Source organism: Erinaceus europaeus, chromosome 15 (genome assembly GCF_950295315.1).
Source record: "Erinaceus europaeus chromosome 15, mEriEur2.1, whole genome shotgun sequence".
Taxonomy (NCBI): Eukaryota; Metazoa; Chordata; class Mammalia; order Eulipotyphla; family Erinaceidae; genus Erinaceus; species Erinaceus europaeus.
This window is the reverse complement of record NC_080176.1, coordinates 25,355,491-25,374,366: the sequence shown is the minus strand read 5'-3', so window position 1 is coordinate 25,374,366 and position 18,876 is coordinate 25,355,491. Positions and strand designations below refer to the sequence as shown.

The 18,876-nt window shown below is 41.5% G+C and overlaps 2 protein-coding genes across 2 annotated transcripts; both read left to right on the top strand.

Moving 5' to 3' along the window:
- Window positions 1-2,659: 2,659 nt before the first annotated feature.
- On the top strand, window positions 2,660-14,313 carry LOC103128019 (olfactory receptor 2AE1-like). Its single transcript, XM_007538902.1, has 5 exons — window positions 2,660-3,574; window positions 8,588-8,665; window positions 11,116-11,205; window positions 13,422-13,574; window positions 14,146-14,313. The coding sequence occupies exons 1-5, from the start codon at window positions 2,660-2,662 to the stop codon at window positions 14,311-14,313; spliced, it is 1,404 nt and encodes a 467-aa protein (XP_007538964.1).
- Window positions 14,314-16,037: 1,724 nt separating this feature from the next.
- On the top strand, window positions 16,038-16,976 carry LOC103128017 (olfactory receptor 2AE1-like). Its single transcript, XM_060173370.1, has one exon. It carries the CDS (start codon window positions 16,038-16,040, stop codon window positions 16,974-16,976), a length of 939 nt encoding a protein of 312 aa, XP_060029353.1.
- The last annotated feature ends 1,900 nt before the right edge of the window (window positions 16,977-18,876 follow it).

The following is an 18,876-nucleotide window of genomic DNA, read 5'->3' as shown; positions in this document are numbered from 1 at the left end:
AATAAGGGAGTATGTGAGAATGCCGTTTTCTTTAAGATCTGCATCTGATATCTTTTCCTGTTTTCACATTTTCATTAATTATTTTAATGCAGTCTGAAGTATGATCAGCAGTAAAAGAGGTAAGTACTGTTGTACTGCCTAACTATATTCTTTGACTTCTTTCTGACTCAAGGTACTTGGGGGAATCCTCTAGAGGGCTCTGTGGCCACAGGCTAGATCTGATTCTATAGTTTTTCTCAAAAGTTGAATAGAATGGAACAAAGAGTTCTGGATTCTAGGTGAGAGATAAGCCAATGATATTAGGAACTGTTTCTTTCTTTAATAAGTGGGCCTTGGAGATTTCCATGGGATCTTCAGAGTCACACTCCTCCCAAGACCTCAAGCCCCTGTCTCCTACAGAGTCCAAGTTAGCCCTTTGGGAATGTTTATTCAAGCAAACAGAATGTCTAATTGGCATTTTACTGGTGGCAAAGAGACTCAGAATGTGTCCTCTGGGCTGGACTCTTCAATTCCACAGTGCCCATAATTTGTCACAGAGATACTACAGGTCCTCTTGGTTAGAGGATTATTTCACCTCACACATCTCTTCCCTAATGAGTGGCTCATGTCAGGACAAATCTCTCCTCCTGAATCCTACAGAGCAGACATTAATGTAGCCAGAAAGGGGGCTATTCTGAAAGTGTCACAGCTAGAGTTATATTCTTTAACTAGCAGGGAAGAATAGGTAGGTTAAGAAGAGAGTACATGGGGATGATCCAAATTGTTAAAAAAAATCCTGGAGAAATCTGAACTCGGAATTCTTTCATGAGTAACCTGGTATTAAATGCAGCTTCTTAATCATAGAATCTCCATGGAAATTAAAATCCAAGTTCTCACTACCACTTTGGGAAGGAGAGGTGACTCATATATGTTAGACAGAGGAAGAATAGGCATGATTTCAAGATCAAATTAATAGAGATTAAAGAAGCCATTACTTAATCTGTGCTGTTTTGTGCTAATACAGTTCAAACTCTGAACATGGATGAATTGCAGGGAATCATAGAATCACATGGACTGCTGCTCCCAGTATGACTCTATAACTGGCTGTTTCAGGTAAACAGTGACTATGGGGCCCAATGTCCTCTATGCCATTCCACTGGTGAAGGCGGGACCCTGGGCTAGGGGAGGAAGTCTGACGATGAGCACTTCAGGAAAGGGCCTTTGGAGGATTAGTTTCACTGTGTGAGTTAATGTGGACCCAGCCTGTCCGCCTTTTTAGTCAGTGCTTATTCTGCCCACACATCTCTACAGAAGAGATTCCAGGTAAGGTACATTTGGGGTGTGAGTGAGTGATTCAGGAAACTGTTATTAGAAAGAAGGACACACATGTGCATTGTCAAATCAAAATTATTTTATTTATTTATTTATTTATTTATTGAATAGAGACAGCCAGAAATCAAGAGTGAAGGGGGTGACAGAGTGGGAGATAAACAGAAAAACACCTGCAACATTGCTTCACCATTCACAAAGCTTTCCCTCTGCAGGTGGGGACTGGGAACTCGAACCCAGATCTTTGTGCATTGTAACATATGCGCTCAGCCAGGTGCATCATCACCTGGCCCCTGCATTGTCAGATTATTTCCTTGTGCCCTTATTTAAGTGTGAATGTGATATTCAGTCTGCACAGAAGGAATGCTTCCAGAGAGGGCCGAGAAAAAGTCACTGAGAGTCACACATGAGAGTGTGAGAGTGGCCTGAAGGAAGAGGAGAGAAGATGGAGACCCTTAGAATGAGTGATGGAAGTATATGGAAAGTATATTAAAAAGGAAATTTTATTTCTGGATCCTCTTTAGCTTTTGTGACTATTGGGACAGTTAAGTGTGGTTAGTCTCTCTAAGAAGGGACCCAACTCCTGTGAGAGAAGGACACCCCAAGTTCCAGAGGCAACTAGGAATGACCGGTTCATCTGTCTTTATGGGCTTAAAGCTCATTTCTGTGGGTCTAGCCTTCACTTGCTCTACCACACTTTATATTCATCATCACCTCCTGACTCCCTGCCTGATAGATTTTAAATCCTTAGACATGCTTGTGTATATGTTTGTGTTAAATGCAAATAAACATCGCTTCCTTTAATGAGAAGAAACTCTTATTGAAGTACTATGACTTAATAGTGATTATATACACTGGAAGTTTTTTTTACTATCACATTAGTTAGAAAAATATTAATTATATTTCTTTTAAAAATATATTTCAATACAGGAGTTGGGCAGTAGCGCAGCGGGTTAAGTGCATGTGGCACAAAGTGCAGGGACCAGTGTAAGGATCCCGGTTCAAGCCCCTGGCTCCCCACCTGTAGGGGAGTTGCTTCACAAGCGGTGAAGCAGGTCTGCAGGTGTCTCTCTCTCCCCCTCTCTGTCTTCCCCTCCTCTATCCATTTCTCTTTGTCCTATCCAACAGGATGACATCAAGAACAACAATAATGACTACAACAATAAAACAACAAGGGCAACAAAAGGGAAAATAAGTAAATATATATATATATAATATATTTCAATACTTGGTAAAATAATAAAAAATAGAAAGATATCTTTACAAATTATTTCCTAGAACAAAAGCTACTTATTACTAAGATACTGATTTCCCATATCCACTTATTTCCCCAGGAGATGAGACAGGGGAGATGTGGCAGAGGAATGAGACCTCTCTGGCTGACTTCATCCTTGAAGGGCTCTTTGATGACTCCCTCGCCCATGTCTTTCTCTTCTCCTTGACCATGGTGGTCTTCCTGGTTGGGGTGAGTGGCAACTCCCTCACCATCCTCCTCATCTGTGCTGACCCCAGACTTCACACCCCCATGTACTTCCTGCTCAGCCAGCTCTCCTTCATGGATCTGATGTTTGTCTCCACCACAGTCCCCAAGATGGCTGCCAACTACCTCTCTGGCAGGAAGTCCATCTCCTTTGTGGGCTGTGCAATCCAGCACTTCCTTTATTTGCTTCTGGGTAGTGCTGAGTGTGCTCTCCTTGCACTGATGTCCTATGACCGCTATGTGGCCATTTGCAACCCACTGCGCTACACTGTCCTCATGAACAGAAATGTGACACTGATGATGGCTGCCATAGCATGGTTGGGAGGATTCACGAACTCTATAATTCACACCATGATCTTGATGCACTATCCTTTCTGTGGATCTCGAAAAATCAGTCACTTCTACTGTGAATTTCCAGCTGTTGTGAAGCTGGTGTGTGGAGACATCACTGTTTATGAGAAGACAGTTTATATCAGCAGCATCCTACTTCTGCTCCTCCCCATCCTGCTGGTCTCTGCATCTTATGCCTTCATCCTCCACAGTGTCATTCATATGAGATCTGCTGGGAGTAAGAGAAATGCCTTTGCCACCTGTAGCTCTCACCTCACTGTGGTCTTTCTCTGGTTTGGTGCCTGCATCTTCTCTTATATGAGACCCAGGTCCCAGCACACCCCACTGAAGGACAAAGTTGGTTCTCTGTTCTATAGCATCATAACTCCCACTCTGAATCCTCTGATCTACACTCTGCGGAATAAGGATGTAGCTAGGGCTATAAAGAAAGCTCTGGTATAGATACTGCTATTCAGTGACTGCACAATGAAGATTGAGTGTCAACATTTTTATTTGAGGAGATCACAAATGCTCAGTCTATGGCAAGCATGTTTCAGTAAAGAGAGCATTAAACAATATTTTAAAGTTCGTTCTCTCTCTCTCTCTCTCTCTCTTTCTCTGCCTCCAGAGTTATTGCTGGGGCTCAGTGCTCGCATTACGAATCCACACTCCTGGTGGTCATTTCCCCCTTTTTCTTCCTTTCTACTTTTTTATTTGGCAGGACAAAGAGAAACTGAAAGGGAAGGGTATATAGAGGGAGAGAGAAAGATAGACACCTGCAAACCTGCTTCACCTCTCATGAAGCGTCCTCCCTCCAGGTAGAGAGCAGGGCCCTGACCCAGATCCTATGTATGGTGCTATGTGTGCTTAACCAGGCATATCACCTCTGGGGCCTTAAAGAATCTCTTTAAAGAAGATATATAAAAGTAGTGATACTGGGGCCGGGTGGTGGCACACCTGGTTGAGCGCATGTATTACAATGCACAAGGACCTGGGTTCGAGCCCCCGGTCCCCACCTGCAGGGGGAAAGCTTTATGAGTGGTTGAAGCAGGGCTGCAGGTGTCTCTCTGTCTCTCTCCCTATCACCCCCCTCCCTCTAGATTTCTGGCTGTCTCTATCCAATAAATAAAGATAATAATAAATAAAAAAATAAAAAAGTAGTGATACTAAGAGAAATTAGCAAGATAAAGACACACATTAGTCCCCCATTATTAGTTTCTTCAATAAAACTTACAAGAAATATTCTAGCAGGGTTTATGGGAAACACATTAAAATGTGCATAAAATCAGAATCAAAGAAACTTAAGTGTGACTGAAGACTGTTTTAATAAGAAAGATGGATGGATATAAGATATATTCATAGACCCACAGAACTCCTTGAATCACAATGTGTAAGAATTCAGGTAGGAAGGAAATAATACATGTGAAAGGTAGATAATAACCAGGCCTATAATTAATGCTTCTTTTTTTTTTTTCCTAATAGATCAATAAGATCAAGGAGTAAGAATCAGGGTGACTGGAACAATATTCTGAAATATGCTGTCGTATTTCAGGAGAGTAGGGGCTGCTGGTTCTCTATCCTGGAATTTTGCTCCTGTCTTTTTTTAAATATTTATTTATTCTCTTTTGTTGCCCTTGTCATTTTATTGCTGTTGTTATTGTTGTTGTTGATGTTGTCATTGTTGGATAGGACAGAGAGAAATGGAAAGAGGGGAAGACAGAGAGGAGAGAAAAAGAGACACCTGAAGACCTACTTCACCACTTGTGAAGCGACTCCCCTGCAGGTGGGGAGCCAGGGGCTCAAGCCAGGATCCTTATGGCAGTCCTTGCATTTTGTGCCACCTGTGCTTAACCCACTGTGCTACTGCCTGACTCCATGCTCCTGTCTTTTTTTTTTTTTTTTTTTTATTTATTTTCCCACCACCCAATCTCCATATCCCACCCCCTCCCCCGACAGCTTTCCCATTCTCTATCCCTCTGGGAGCATGGACCCAGGGTCATTGAGGGTTGCAGAAGGTAGAAGGTCTGGCTTCTGTAATTGCTTCCTCGCTGAACATGGGCGTTGACTGGTCGGTCCATACTCCCAGTCTGCTTCTCTCTTTCCCTAGTAGGATGGGTCTCTGGGGAAGCTGAGCTCCAGGACACATTGGTGGTGTCTTCAATCCAGGGAAGTCTGGCCGGCATCCTGATGACACCTGGAACCTGGTGACTGAAAAGAGAGTTAACATACAAAGCCAAACAAATTGTTGAGCAATCATGGACCCAAAGCTTGGAAAAGTGGAAAGGTAGTATTAGGGAGGTACTCACTGCAAACTCTAGTATACTTCTGCTTTCTTACTTTGGTGCCATACTCCAAACTCAGTCAATTTCTGCTTTGCGTTTCTACTTCTTTTTTTTTTTTTTTTTTTACATGCATAACATTTCCCAGATTCCCATTTAGCAATACAACCCCCACTATTTCATTCATCATTTTTCATGGACCTGTATTCTCCCCACCCACCCACCCACCCACCCCAGAGTCTTTTACTTTGGTGTAATACTCCAATTCCATTTCAGGTTCGACTTGTGTTTTCTTTTCTAATCTTGTTTTTCAACTTCGGCCTGAGAGTGAGATCATCCCATATTCAACCTTCTGTTTCTGACTTATTTCACTCAACATGATTTTTTCAAGGTCCATCCAAGATCGGCTGAAAACGGTGAAGTCACCATTTTTTACAGCTGAGTAGTATTCCATTGTGTATATATACCACAACTTGCTCAGCCACTCATCTGTTGTTGGACACCTGGGTTGATTCCAGGTTTTGGCTATTACAAATTGTGCTGCCAAGAACATATGTGTACACAGATCTTTTTGGATGGATGTGTTGGGTTCCTTAGGATATATCCCCAGGAGGGGAATTGCAGGGTCATAGGGTAGGTCCATTTCTAGCCTTCTGAGAGTTCTCCAGACTGTTCTCCACAGAGGTTGGACCAATTGACATTCCCACCAGCAGTGCAGGAGGGTTCCTTTGACCCCACATCCTCTCCAGCATTTGCTGCTGTTATCTTTTCTGATGTGTGACATTCTCACAGGAGTGAAGTGATATCTCATTGTTGTCTTGATTTGCATTTCTCTGACAATCAGAGACTTGGAGCATTTTTTCATGTGTTTCTCGGCCTTTTGGATCTATTCTGTGGTGAATATTCTGTCCAATTCCTCCCCCCATTTTTGGATGGGGTTATTTGTTGTCTTGTTGTTGAGTCTGGTAAGCTCCTTATATATGTTGGTCATTAAACTCTTATCTGATGTATGGCATGTAAAGATCTTCTCCCATTCTGTGAGGGGTCTCTTGATTTGGGTAGTGGTTTCTTTTGCTGTGAAGAAGCTTTTTAATTTGATGTAGTCCCATAGGTTTATACTTGCCTTAGTCTTCCTTGTAATTGGATTCGTTTCATTGAAAATGTCTTTAAAATTTATGCGGAAAAAAGTTCTTCCAATATTTTCCTCTAAGTATCTGATAGTTTCTGGTCTAACATCCAAGTCCTTGATCCACTTGGAATTTACTTTTGTATTTGGTGAAATACAGTGATTCAGCTTCATTCTTCTGCATGTTTCAACCCATTGTTTCCAACACCATTTGTTGAAGAGACTCTGCTTTCCCCATGTAATAGTCTGGGCCCCTTTGTCAAAGATTAGATGTCCATAGGTGTGGGGCCTCATTTCTGGGCTCTCAATTCTATTCCACTGGTCAGTGTGTCTGTTCATGTTCCAGTACCAAGCAGTTTTGATGACAATGGCCCTATAATACAGTTTGAGATCTGGCAGTGTGATGCCTCCGGTTCTGTTCTTTTTTCTCAAGATTGTTTTGGCAATTCTAGGTCTTTTCTGGTTCCAGATAAACATTTGTAGCATTTATTCTATTCTCCTAAAAAATGTGCTTGGGATTAATGCTTCTTTCCTGTCATAAGTACTAAACATTTATTGAGTACCTATTATGCTAAACTGGGAAGTTTGGATCTGCTACAAAATAAAATATCCTGACCTCTGTCCTTGTAAAACTTTGCTTTCACTTACACTTCTGTTTGCTCCTGCTCTCTCCTAAGCTCATCTTGTATTTCTCCTCCTCACTCTATTGAAGTCTCTAGTATGAATGGCACAGAAGGTTTTCATATTCTACCAGATGGTCAACTGTTCAATTTACTTTCCAGTCTTTGACAGAGTTGATTATGCTTTACTTGGAAGTACTTTCTTCTGCCTTTCCTGGATACAATATTCACTAATTTCCAATTCTTTTTTTTTCTTTTTGTGCCTCCAGGGTTATTTCTGGGGCTTGGTGCTTGCACTACAAATCCACTGCTCCTGGAGGCTATTTTTTCCCTTTTGTTGCCCTTGTTTATTGTTATTGTTGTTGTTGGACAGGAAAGAGAGAAGTCAAGAGAGGAGGAGAAAATAGAGAGGGGAGAGATAGATAGATACCTGCAGACCTGCTTCACCATGATCCTTGCTTCAATCCTTATGCTTCGCGCCATGTGCGCTACCACCCAGCCCCCTAAATTTCCAATTCTTTTTTTTAAAAAAGATTTTATTTATTTGTTGATGAGAAACATAGGAGAGAGAAAGAACCAGGCATCACCCTGGTACATGTGCTGCTGGAGACTGTACTCAGGACCTGATGCTTGAGAGTCCGATGCATTATCCACTGCGCCACCTCCCGGACCACACTAAATTTCCAGTTCTTTACCTTTCCTTTCTGATTGCCTTTGTTTGAATCTTCTCATCATCTTATTTAAAATAAAAGAATTATTTTATATGAAACAGATATTCACACTAGGGAGTGAGAGAAGAAAGTCAGAATAGCACTCTGGTATATGGAACACTGGGGTTAAACTGGGAGCTCCAGGCACGCAGATGACTGAGTACTCAGCCGCCATTTTGTTTTTTCAAGTTGGACTTGTACAAGGAGAGCCAGAGTCCTCTCCACTTTTCATTCATCCCCACATAAATTTATGTTTTCATTATTTTTATGTATTATATTTCCATTCTAGCTTTTCTTCTAAATTCAAAGTCCACATATCAGATTTTTTTATTTTCCATTTCTACTTGACTGATTATCAAATCAAACTTAGGATGTTCTAAACTAAGCAACACCTCCTCAAACTCACTTGACCCTTTCAGTGGTCCTATAACTGGTAACAAAAGTAACCTGATTTGGTCCACAATCTGGGAATGATTAAGTTATTTTTCCACTGCAAATCCTATCTGCCTTGTTTTCAAGATATCCTCCAAACGTGACTGCACAGCACCACGACCATCACATCTGTAGTCAGCCACTGTAGTAGACTCCTAATTGGCTTCCCTCCTGAACTTCTTTTCTACAGTATGGTCAGAATAAAAATTCCGAAGCACTGATAATTTTTTCCCCTTTACCAAAACTGGTTATTCACTGTATACCTGTATCATACTAATTAAAATCCTATGTTCTTATCCAAGTTTGACTTGTCCTTGGCCAGTCCACACTTAAGTTACTGTGCTGCTGTCCTAGTTGCCTCTCTAATGCTTCTTGAACAGGTAAGTTTCCACTTGACTTTTGCACATGTTAGCTCCACTCTTAGAAAGTGCTAGATTCTCATTTCTATTTTTTAATTATTTAAAAAATGTAACTTGCCCAAACATGCTTCCCTGATCACTCTTTGGCAACTCTGTACTGATTCTGCTTATTACAAGTCACACTGTGACTTGCTGCATTATATTTATTGCCTGTTTATTAGCATGTAAGCCTCATGAGGGTAAGGACTTTCATTGCTTTTGTAAAACAATAAAAAACAAGAAGATAATCACATGAAATTAGTGATAAATAACTTAAAGAGGGTTAGGGAATATGAAGGTGACTAGTACATTAGGTGGCTTGGCCATACTCATTTGTCTCAGATCACCAGCTATCAAGCCCATGAAGATGGAGAGACAGATATCTCAGTGAATTTTGTTGGAATTTAGTACTCTGACATGTAAATGGGAGACATGCTTCTTTGTCCTAAAAATGAAATCACTGTAGCGCAACAGGTTACGTGCACATGGTGCAAAACACAAGGACCAGCCTAAGGATCCCGATTCCAGCCCCGGGCTCCCCACCTGCAGGGGAGTCGCTTCACTGGCAGTGAAGCAGGTCTGCAGGTGTCTATCTTTCTCTCCTCCTCTCTGTCTTGCCCTCCTCTCTCAATTTCTGTCTGTCCTATCCAACAACAGTGGCATTAATATCAACAATATAGTAACAAACAATAATAAACAACAAGGGAAAAATAGCCCCCAGGAGCAGTGGGTTTGTAGTGCAAGCACCGAGCCTCAGCAATAACCCTGGAGGCAAAAAAAGAAAAAAAAAATGAAATCACTGTCAAATCCATGGTCATGAAACTTTCTCCCTGTGTTTTTTCCTAGAAGATTCATAGTTCTAGCTCTAGTCTTAAGTTTTGATTAATTTCAGTTAAATTTCACATGCCATAAGGTGTGGGTTCAGTTTTACTCTCTTTTTTCTTTTTAGTAGCAATAAAAATGCTAACAAACTTAACCAGGAAGTAAACTATTTGTGCACTGAAAACTATAAACACTACTGAAATATTCTAATTAAAGGGATATAAGTAAATGAAAAGGTATCCCATGTTTATGGATTGGAAAACTTAATATTATTAAGATCATATTATCCAAGGTGCTCTGCAGAGTCAATGTAAAATCTATCACATCATAGTGTCATTTTTTTTTGCAGACATAGAAGAAACTATCCTAAAATTCATATGGAATCAGAAAAAGAATGCAAAGCTTACTGTTTTTCAAAAGCTATTCACAGCTAGCTACTATTAGCCAAATCAGTGTGATACTGACATACCAATTTTTGTGTACCATATTTGTGATACAAATACCAATGAAATTGTTTTTGTACTCATACCCAGGATATCACCTCTGATTTCTTTCCTAAAATAAATATGACTATATTAATTTCTTTTGATAACTCAAACACATCATCTTCCTGTTTTATAGAAAATGAGAATAGTAAATCAGTAGAAGAGAATAGTGAATTCTTAACATTCTTTTCTTTTTTAAAATTATCTTTATTTACTTATTGGATAGATACAGTCAGAAATCGAGAGAGTGGGGGGAAATAGAAAGGGAAAGAGAGACAGAGAGACACCTACAACCCTGCTTCACCATTCATGAAGCTTTCCCCCTGCAGGTGGGGACTGGGGGCTCGAACCTGGGTCCTTGAGTATTTTAACATGTGCACTCAACCAGGTGCGCCACCACCCAGTCCCTATGAATTCTTTACAATTTAGTAGTGGGCATTTTTTTTTTTAATGAACTCTATGTCTGGTAAAGGCAGTCTCACAGAGTCACACCTGCTTACAATACTACCCCATTCCAGATCATGTGTTCATGGTTGTCTGTTCATTGCCCAACACCCTGGTGGAGGTCACAAGAGATGAGTAAGAATCCCAGGCAAGTCCACCATTTACTCCCTCATAATGACTGCTGCCAGAGGAGCCAGTAGGCCAAAACTGCTGAACAGAGTTCTCTGGATTTTTCCAGAGTGAATGGGAAACAGCAGACACTTCTCAAGCCAGAGATGCATTATGTTTCTAACTCCATGAGTCCTCTCCATATCAGAGTGCTTGAGAGAGGGACACCAACATGGATACTTAAACCAACAGGAGGCAGTGACATTATTCAAACAAACTGAATCCAGTTAGATTTCCTCTTCCTCCTCTTTCTCTTCTTCCTCCTCCTCCTTTTACCAGAACACAGGTCTGGCTTATAGTGGTACTAAGGATTGAACCTGGGTTCTTTGAGTCTTTGGCATGAAAGTCACTTGCATAACTATTATACTGTCTCCCCAGGCCATGGACCCAGCTAATTCTGAGATCAGCTCTGCTTCAGTTAATGCTGTGATTCCACGCCTTCCTTTCAGATAGTATAGGACTTAATGGAAATGATATTGAAGGGTTGATTAATACAAATTCTTTTCCCAACAGACATTAGTTTTTATGGACATATCAGAAAGTTCAATTGGGAAAAGGACCATGATTGCTGTATATGATTCCATACATGATATTCAATACAGAGTTTGGAACATGAAGATATAAGTAAAACAATTGATAGTAAATGTGTCATTAACTGTCTTAACAGAAGAAATATTATATTTTGGAAAGAAGGTGCACAGTAAGTAGAATCAGACAGTGGGTTTAGATAAAAATGATGACATACTAAATATATTTAAAGCATAAGCAATAATGAGATAAATATAACAAATAAGATATTTTTTGTATCTGAGTTGATACAGTCATAGGGAATAATTTTCCTAATAATTCCCTTCCCTTTATTGATCAGAAGATAAGATTATGAGGAAAAGATAGGACTGGAGAGATAGTATAATAGTTATGCAAAATGACTTTTAAAATGACTTTTCTGCCTGAGGCACCAAAGGCCCCAGGCTCAATCCCTGGCACCACTATAAACCAGAGCTGAGCAGTGCTCTGGTTTCAAAAATCAGGGGAAAAAAATAAAACAAGACATGGCAAGGTGAGGGGGGGGGGATCCAGGTGGTAGTGCCTCTGGTTAATTTCACACATTACCATGCACAAGAATCTGGGTTTGAATCTTCATTCCCCACCAGCAGAGGGGAAACTTCTACAGATGTCTAACCCTCTCCCCCACCCCTGCCTGGTCTTCATTCCTCTATCAATCTTTCTGTCCTCTCAAATAAAATAGAAAGAAAAAAATAAAGGAAAAAATGGCCACCGGGAGTGCTGGATTCTTCTTGCTGGCACTCAGCCCCAGCAATAACCCTAGTGGTAATTAAAGAAAAGAAAAATAACAAGATAGGATTAAACAATGGGATATATTGGTATTTCTACTTGAAGTCTGTATTTGAAATCTATCATGTTTTCCCATTTTCATTAATTATGTTCTTGAGTATAACAGCAAACTTAGTCTTGAGTATAAAACAGTTAGAATGGTCGCAGGTGGCGCAAAGCACAAGGACCGGCATAAGGATCCCGGTTCGAACCCCGGCTCCCCACCTGCAGGGGAGTCGCTTCACAGGCGGTGAAGCAGGTCTGCAGGTGTCTATCTTTCTCTCCTCCTCTCTGTCTTCCCCTCCTCTCTCCATTTCTCTCTGTCCTATCCAACAACGACAACAACAATAATAACTACAACAATAAAACAACAAGGGCAACAAAAGGGAATAAATAAATTTTAAAAAAACAGTTAGAATGGGAAATACTAGTATTCTCTGACATTCTCTCTCTCTCTCTGACATTATTTCTTACTTCTTTTAAAGACCTGGAACAATTGGAAATCCTCTAGAGGGTTCTGTGGGCACACCAACTAGATTTTACTCAGGAATGTTCTCCAAAGGGTTGGGTGCAATGGGTTAAGAAATCTGGGTTCCAAGATGAAAAAGGAGCCAGAAATACTAAAAGTTATCCCCAAAATAATTAGCCTTTGGAGAAGAGATTTCCTGTGATCTTTAGAGCCACACTCCTCCAAACACCTCAAAGCTCTCGCCCTTACAGAGTCCAAGCAACCACCCCTGGGGATGCTTACTCAATGCACACAGCGAGTCTAATTGGCATCTGTACTACAGCCCTCCAGAAGAGATTCAGACTGTGTCCTCTGGGTTGGAATAGCTGGTGTCATATATTTAGCATACACATTTGCTACAGCTGACTCCTGCGGGTTAGGGGCTATGTCTGATCTCTCAGATGGCGCCCTCTTTCCTCATGATTGCTTTATATCAGAGCAAGTATCCTCATTCTAATCTCTGATTTTTATCAAGTGAACATTCACACAGTCGGGAAGTGGAAGAGTCTAAATATAACAGTGCCAGATTCAGGTTATTCTTTTATTAAACAGGAAATGATGGGTGGGCTAAGTCGAAAGGGCATTAAGTGACCCAAAGTACCTGAAAGTCCCGAGCAGATGTGGACTCTGGGCTCACTGATGGTTAAATCATCACTAAAAGTAGTTTCTTAACCAGGTCATATGCATGGACATTCTTCCTGTCCAATATCTCATTACCTTTTTGGAATGGAGTGGTGACTCTAATAGTGTTTAGACCAAGGAAGCATGTGCATGATTTAAAGGGCTTATTAATAGAAATTGAAGAGGTTTTATTTAATCAGTCCTGCTGTACACAGATGGACGTCTATCTCTGAGCAGAGATTAGAGAGGCTTCACATTGTCACACCCACTATAGCTCCTGATGGTACTCTGTCACAGGATAATTATAGTGATCACTGACTGTGAGACACTATCTCCTCTGCTATCCCACCATTAGGGGAACTTTGGGGTTAGAACAAGAAATCTGATCAGCACCTTAGGAAGGGCGTCTTTGGAGAATGGTTTCACTCTGAGTCAGTGTGGAGCCAGCCCACCCTCCTCTTCATTCTATACTTGTTCTGCTGACTCATCTCTTCAAAGGCGATCCCAGGTAGGTAATATTATTGTGTGAGTTATCCAAGAAGCCTTTATTAGAAACTGGTGGTCTGATTAACAATGTCAATCATACACACTTTTTACATGAGGAGTTGATATTTGATGAGTCCAGCAGGAAGAGCTCATGAGGAAGGAGAGAAAAAAAAAGTCAGATTGGAATATGAAGAAAGGAATCTGAATTAGTTTAAGGAAGAATGAACATAACCCAAAGATGAGAAATAGAATAGACTTGCTGTTCTCATATGGGGAAGGCTTAGCATGGTTTTGGGGTACCCAGGATAGTCATATATCTTATGAAGAAAGATAGTGCCATGTTTATTTGGGTTTAAATCTGGTTAAAAGTTTGTCTAATGGACTGGGAAGGACTGTGCACATTGACCATGACTAACTCCCCTGCAATATTGCCATTCTGCTGGGCTTCTGGTTTGGGTGGACACAGAAGAGAGGAAGATTTCCAGGAGGGAAGGGAAACTGCCATTGTATAGTGTACATATTTGTTGACCCACCTCATTGGTTTGAAGTGCAGCTGGATCTGCATTTGATTCACCTTCCCCTGGACTCTCTAGAGCTGCTCAGACTCTGGGCCAGGTGTGCGTGTACCTAGTCTTACCAAGGAGAGCCTCAGCTCCTACAAGAGAACCATACCCCCAATTCCAGAGGCAGCCAAGACCGATGGGCTTCAATCTGCTCTTGCAGAACAAGAGCTCATGGTTTGGGTTTCTGTTGCTCTTTGACACTTGGCATTCCTCATCCCTGTTGCCCTTGGACCTTAAGTTCTAGCATCAGATACAAGGTGATGTCTCATATAGACTGATGTACGAACTTGTACTATTTTACAAAGTAAATTTCCAGACAATCCATTAGTGTTCATGTGTCTAAGACCACTTAGTAGTTCAAGATTTCTGACTGATATAATAAGTGAAATGTGTCCATGTTTTCAGATCCACTTCAAAGGCACGATACATATATTTGCCATGTAAAATATGTATTTTAATATATGTCTGAGGCATGTAAAGAGAGCAGTATATATCTGAATAAGTATACACAAATGTATGCCTGCATGCATTGTCTTCCATAATTTGAAGAAGCGCTTATTTTTTAAAGTTTGGCACTTAATATGGGTAAACTGATTTTCCTCTTTATTATCATTTTAAATCACTTTATTGGGGGGCATTATGATTTACAAGACAGTTACTACATGAGTATCTCCCCTGAGAAGTGGTGGATGCAGCACCTTCCTGCATCATAGTGCACTGAGTCCTAGGCACCCTCTAGTCCCCCAGCTGCCTCCTTCCCTCTTCTTAGAGTCTTGGTATCTGTGGTATCACAGCTAGTCTAGATTTTTCCTTATATTTTTCCTATATTTAAGTTCCACTTGAGTGAAGTCATCCAGCATTTGCTTTTTTAAAATATTTATTTACTTATTTATTTTCCCTTTGTTGCCCTTGTTTTACATTGTTGTTGTTGTAGTTATTATTGTTGTTGATATTGATGTTGCTGTTGTTGGATAGGACAGAGAGAAATGGAAAGAGGAGGGGAAAACAGGGGGAGAGAAAGATAGACACATGCAGACCTGCTTCACCGCCTGTGAAGTGACTCCCCTGCAGGTGAGGAGCCGGGGGCTCGAACTGGGATCCTTAAGTCGGTCCTTGTGCTTTGCACCACCTGTGCTTAACCCACTGCGCTACTGCCTGACCCCCCCATCATCCAGCATTTATCCTCTTCCTCCTTGTGGCTTATCTCACTTAATGTGATTACTTCGAGTTCCATCCAAGATGGATAAAAATAGAGGATTTCGTCATTTACTTACAATTGAATACACTTGGTAGAGTACACATGTTACAATCTTCAAGGACCTGAGTTCAAGCCCTTCCAGTCTCCTCTTGCAAGACAGGAATCTTCACATGAAACAGTGCTGCAGGCCTCTCTCTCTCTCTTTCTTTCTCTCTCTCCCTGCCTCCCCTACCAACTTCTGTGTCTATCCAACAAAGAAAAAGTTACTTACAATTGAGTACTATTTAAATATGTATATGTAACACAACTTTCTTAACTACTCCTCTGTTGTTGAACATTTGGGATGTTTCCACATTTGGGTCAATTCAAATAGTGCTGCTATGAATAGTGTGCAGAGAACTCAATCAAATATGTGTCTTTGGATAGCTTTCTAGGAGAAGGATTGCTAGCTTGTTTGTATGGTAGATATATTTATAATATTATGAGATAAATTTCCTAATTTTATTTTGCAATTTAAGATAGAGAGGGAGAGAGAGATAGAGAGACAGAGAGCCCACAGTGCCTATCATGCATGGTGCTCCCATATGGCTGTGGGGACTTAAACATGGGACCTCACCATGGTAAAACATGTGCTCTGTGGCTGAGTTTTCTCCTGGCACTCTAGTAATTCAGATATCACATCTCATCTCTATCTCTTGTTTCTCTAGAGACTGAGAAAGGAGTGATGGGGCAGTGGAATGAAACTTCTCTGGCTGACTTCATCCTTGAAGGGCTCTTTAATTATTCTCTTACCCACACCTTTTTCTTCTCCTTGACCCTGGTGGTCTTCCTGGTAGCAGTGAGTGGCAACTCCCTCACCATTCTCCTCATCTGTGCTGACCCCCGGCTTCACACCCCCATGTACTTCCTGCTCAGCCAGCTCTCCCTCATGGATCTGATGTATGTTATCACCACCATCCCCAAGATGGCGGCCAACTACCTCTCTGGCAGAAAGTCCATCTCCTTTGTGGGTTGCTTTACCCAGCACTTCCTTTATTTGTCTGTGGGTACTGCTGAGTGTATTCTCCTCACTCTCATGTCCTATGATCGCTATGTGGCCATCTGTCACCCATTGCGTTATACTGTCCTTATGAGTAGAAGGGTGACACTGATGATGGCTGCCATGTCCTGGCTGGGAGCATCCATGAACTCCCTTGTTCACACCATGATCTTGATGCGCTTCCCCTTCTGTGGACCTCGAAAAATCAGTCACTTCTACTGTGAGTTTCCAGCTATGCTTAAGTTGATATGTGCAGACATCACTGTTTATGAGAAGACAGTTTATATCAGCACTGTCCTTGTTCTCCTCATCCCCATCCTGCTGGTCTCTGCATCCTATGCCTTCATCCTCCGCAGTGTCATTCAGATGCAATCTGCTGGGAGTAAGAGAAATGCCTTTGCCACTTGTAGCTCTCACCTCACTGTGGTTTCTCTCTTTTTTGGTGCCTGCATCTTTTCCTACATGAGACCTAGATCCCAGCGCACTCCACTGCAAGACAAAGTTGGCTCTGTGTTCTACAGTGTCATAACTCCCACCCTGAATCCTTTGATCTACACTCTGCGGAACAAGGATGTAGCCAAGGCTCTGAAGAATGTCCTGGGAAGAGACATTATCACCCAATGACTGCAACTGTATTTGCTCTGAGTATTAGTGTAGAATGGGATAATATCTTTGTTATGATTTGGCAAAACTTTAGAATTATTCCGGATCCAGATCACTGATGCATTTTGTTCAATCCAAAATAGACAGATTAGGCTGGTAAAATACTTCACTTGGGTAGTGTGGCTGCTTTGCCGTATGTGCAATCTAGGTTTGAGCCCAGCCCCGTATCAGTGAAGGAAGCTTCAATGTTGTGGTATCCCCCCCCCCATCATTCCCTCCCTCTCCTTTTTCCTTTTTCCTCTCAATTTCCCTCTGTATGTAAGTAAATACATTTAATTAAAAAAGAGATCACCCCACCTGCAGCGGGGCAGCAGGGATGCTTTGCAAGTGGTGCAACAGGTCTGCAGGTGTCTCTCTTTCGCTCTTACCTCTATCTCTCCTCCCCTCCCAATTTCACTTTGTCCTATCGAATAAAATAGAAAAAACTAAAAAGGAAAATATGGCCACCAGGAGCAGTGAATTCATAGTGCCAGCACCAAGCCCCAGTGATAACCCTGGAGGAAAAAAACTGACTTAAAAACAGGAGTTAGAGGACACGAAAACAGTAAGTTAATAGCTGATGTTGTGAGTGTCATTTGCTTCAGACAGCCAGACAGCAGTGCCTAGCTAATGCAGAGGCTGACATTTCAGTGAGCCTTCCTAGGGCCAGTGGTGTGAATGCTACATCTTGCTTCCCCTAATAGCTAACAAAAGTAGTTGAGACCTGGGGACATCTTTTTTTTTTTTTAATTTATAAAATGGAAATGTTGACAAAATCATAGGATAAGAGGGGTACATTTCCACACAGTTCCCACCACCAGAACTTCGTATCCCCTCCCCTCCTCCGATAGCTTTCCTATTCTTTATCCCTCTGGGAGTATGGACCCAGGATCATTATGGGGTGCTTCTGTAATTGCTTCTGGGAACACTTTAAGCAAAAAAATATATATACATTTTTAATTAGAGTTATGCCCCTTTGACAATTATTTCACTTTTTAAAAAATGTTTTTAAAGATTTTATTTATTTATTCATGAAGAGAGATGGAGAGAGAGAGAGAGAACCAGACTTCACTCTGGTATATGTGCTGCCGGGGATTGAACTCTGGATTTCATGGTTGAGAATCCAATGCTTTATCCACTGTGCCACCTCCTGGACCACAATTATTTCACTCTTAAGAAAAACAGTTATCTACTGGGGATAGGTGGTGGTATACCTGGTAAAGCACATATATCACAGTACTCAAGAACCCAGGGTCAAGCCTCTATTCCCCACCTGTAGGCAGGCAGCTTCATGAGTGGTGAAACAGTGCTGCAGCTGTCTCTCCCTGTCTCTCTCTTCCTTTCTATCCCCACACCCCCAGTCAATTTCTGTCTGTCCTATCAAATAAAATAGAAAGGAAGAAAGAAGGAAAAAACCTATTGGGTCTGGGTGGTGGCTCACTCAGTAGAGCACATATGTTGCCATGATTAAGGACCTGGGCCCTAATCCCTAGTCACCACCTGCAGGGGAGAAGCTTCGTGACTGGTGGAGGAGTGCTGCAGGTGTCTCTTGTCTCTGTCTCCCTCTCTCTTTCCCTCCTTCTCTCTCACTCTATCAAAGAAAGAAAGAGGTTAATAGAGAGAGAAAAAGGAAAGAAGAGGAAAAAAATGGCCAAATACTGGGGCCATGTAGGCACCAAGCAAGCCCTTGCAATAATCCCCATGGCAAAAAAAAAAAAAAATCAATCAATCCATTATCTATCAGTTATCTCTATTGATTTTAGAAGGGTGTGAGACAAAAAGAGAAGACCATGTCACTGCTTAGTTCTGACATGAGGTGGTGCTGGGGCCTAACTTCTGGCTTCTGAAGCCTCCAGCTTACACATTGGTGCTCTAGCAGGCG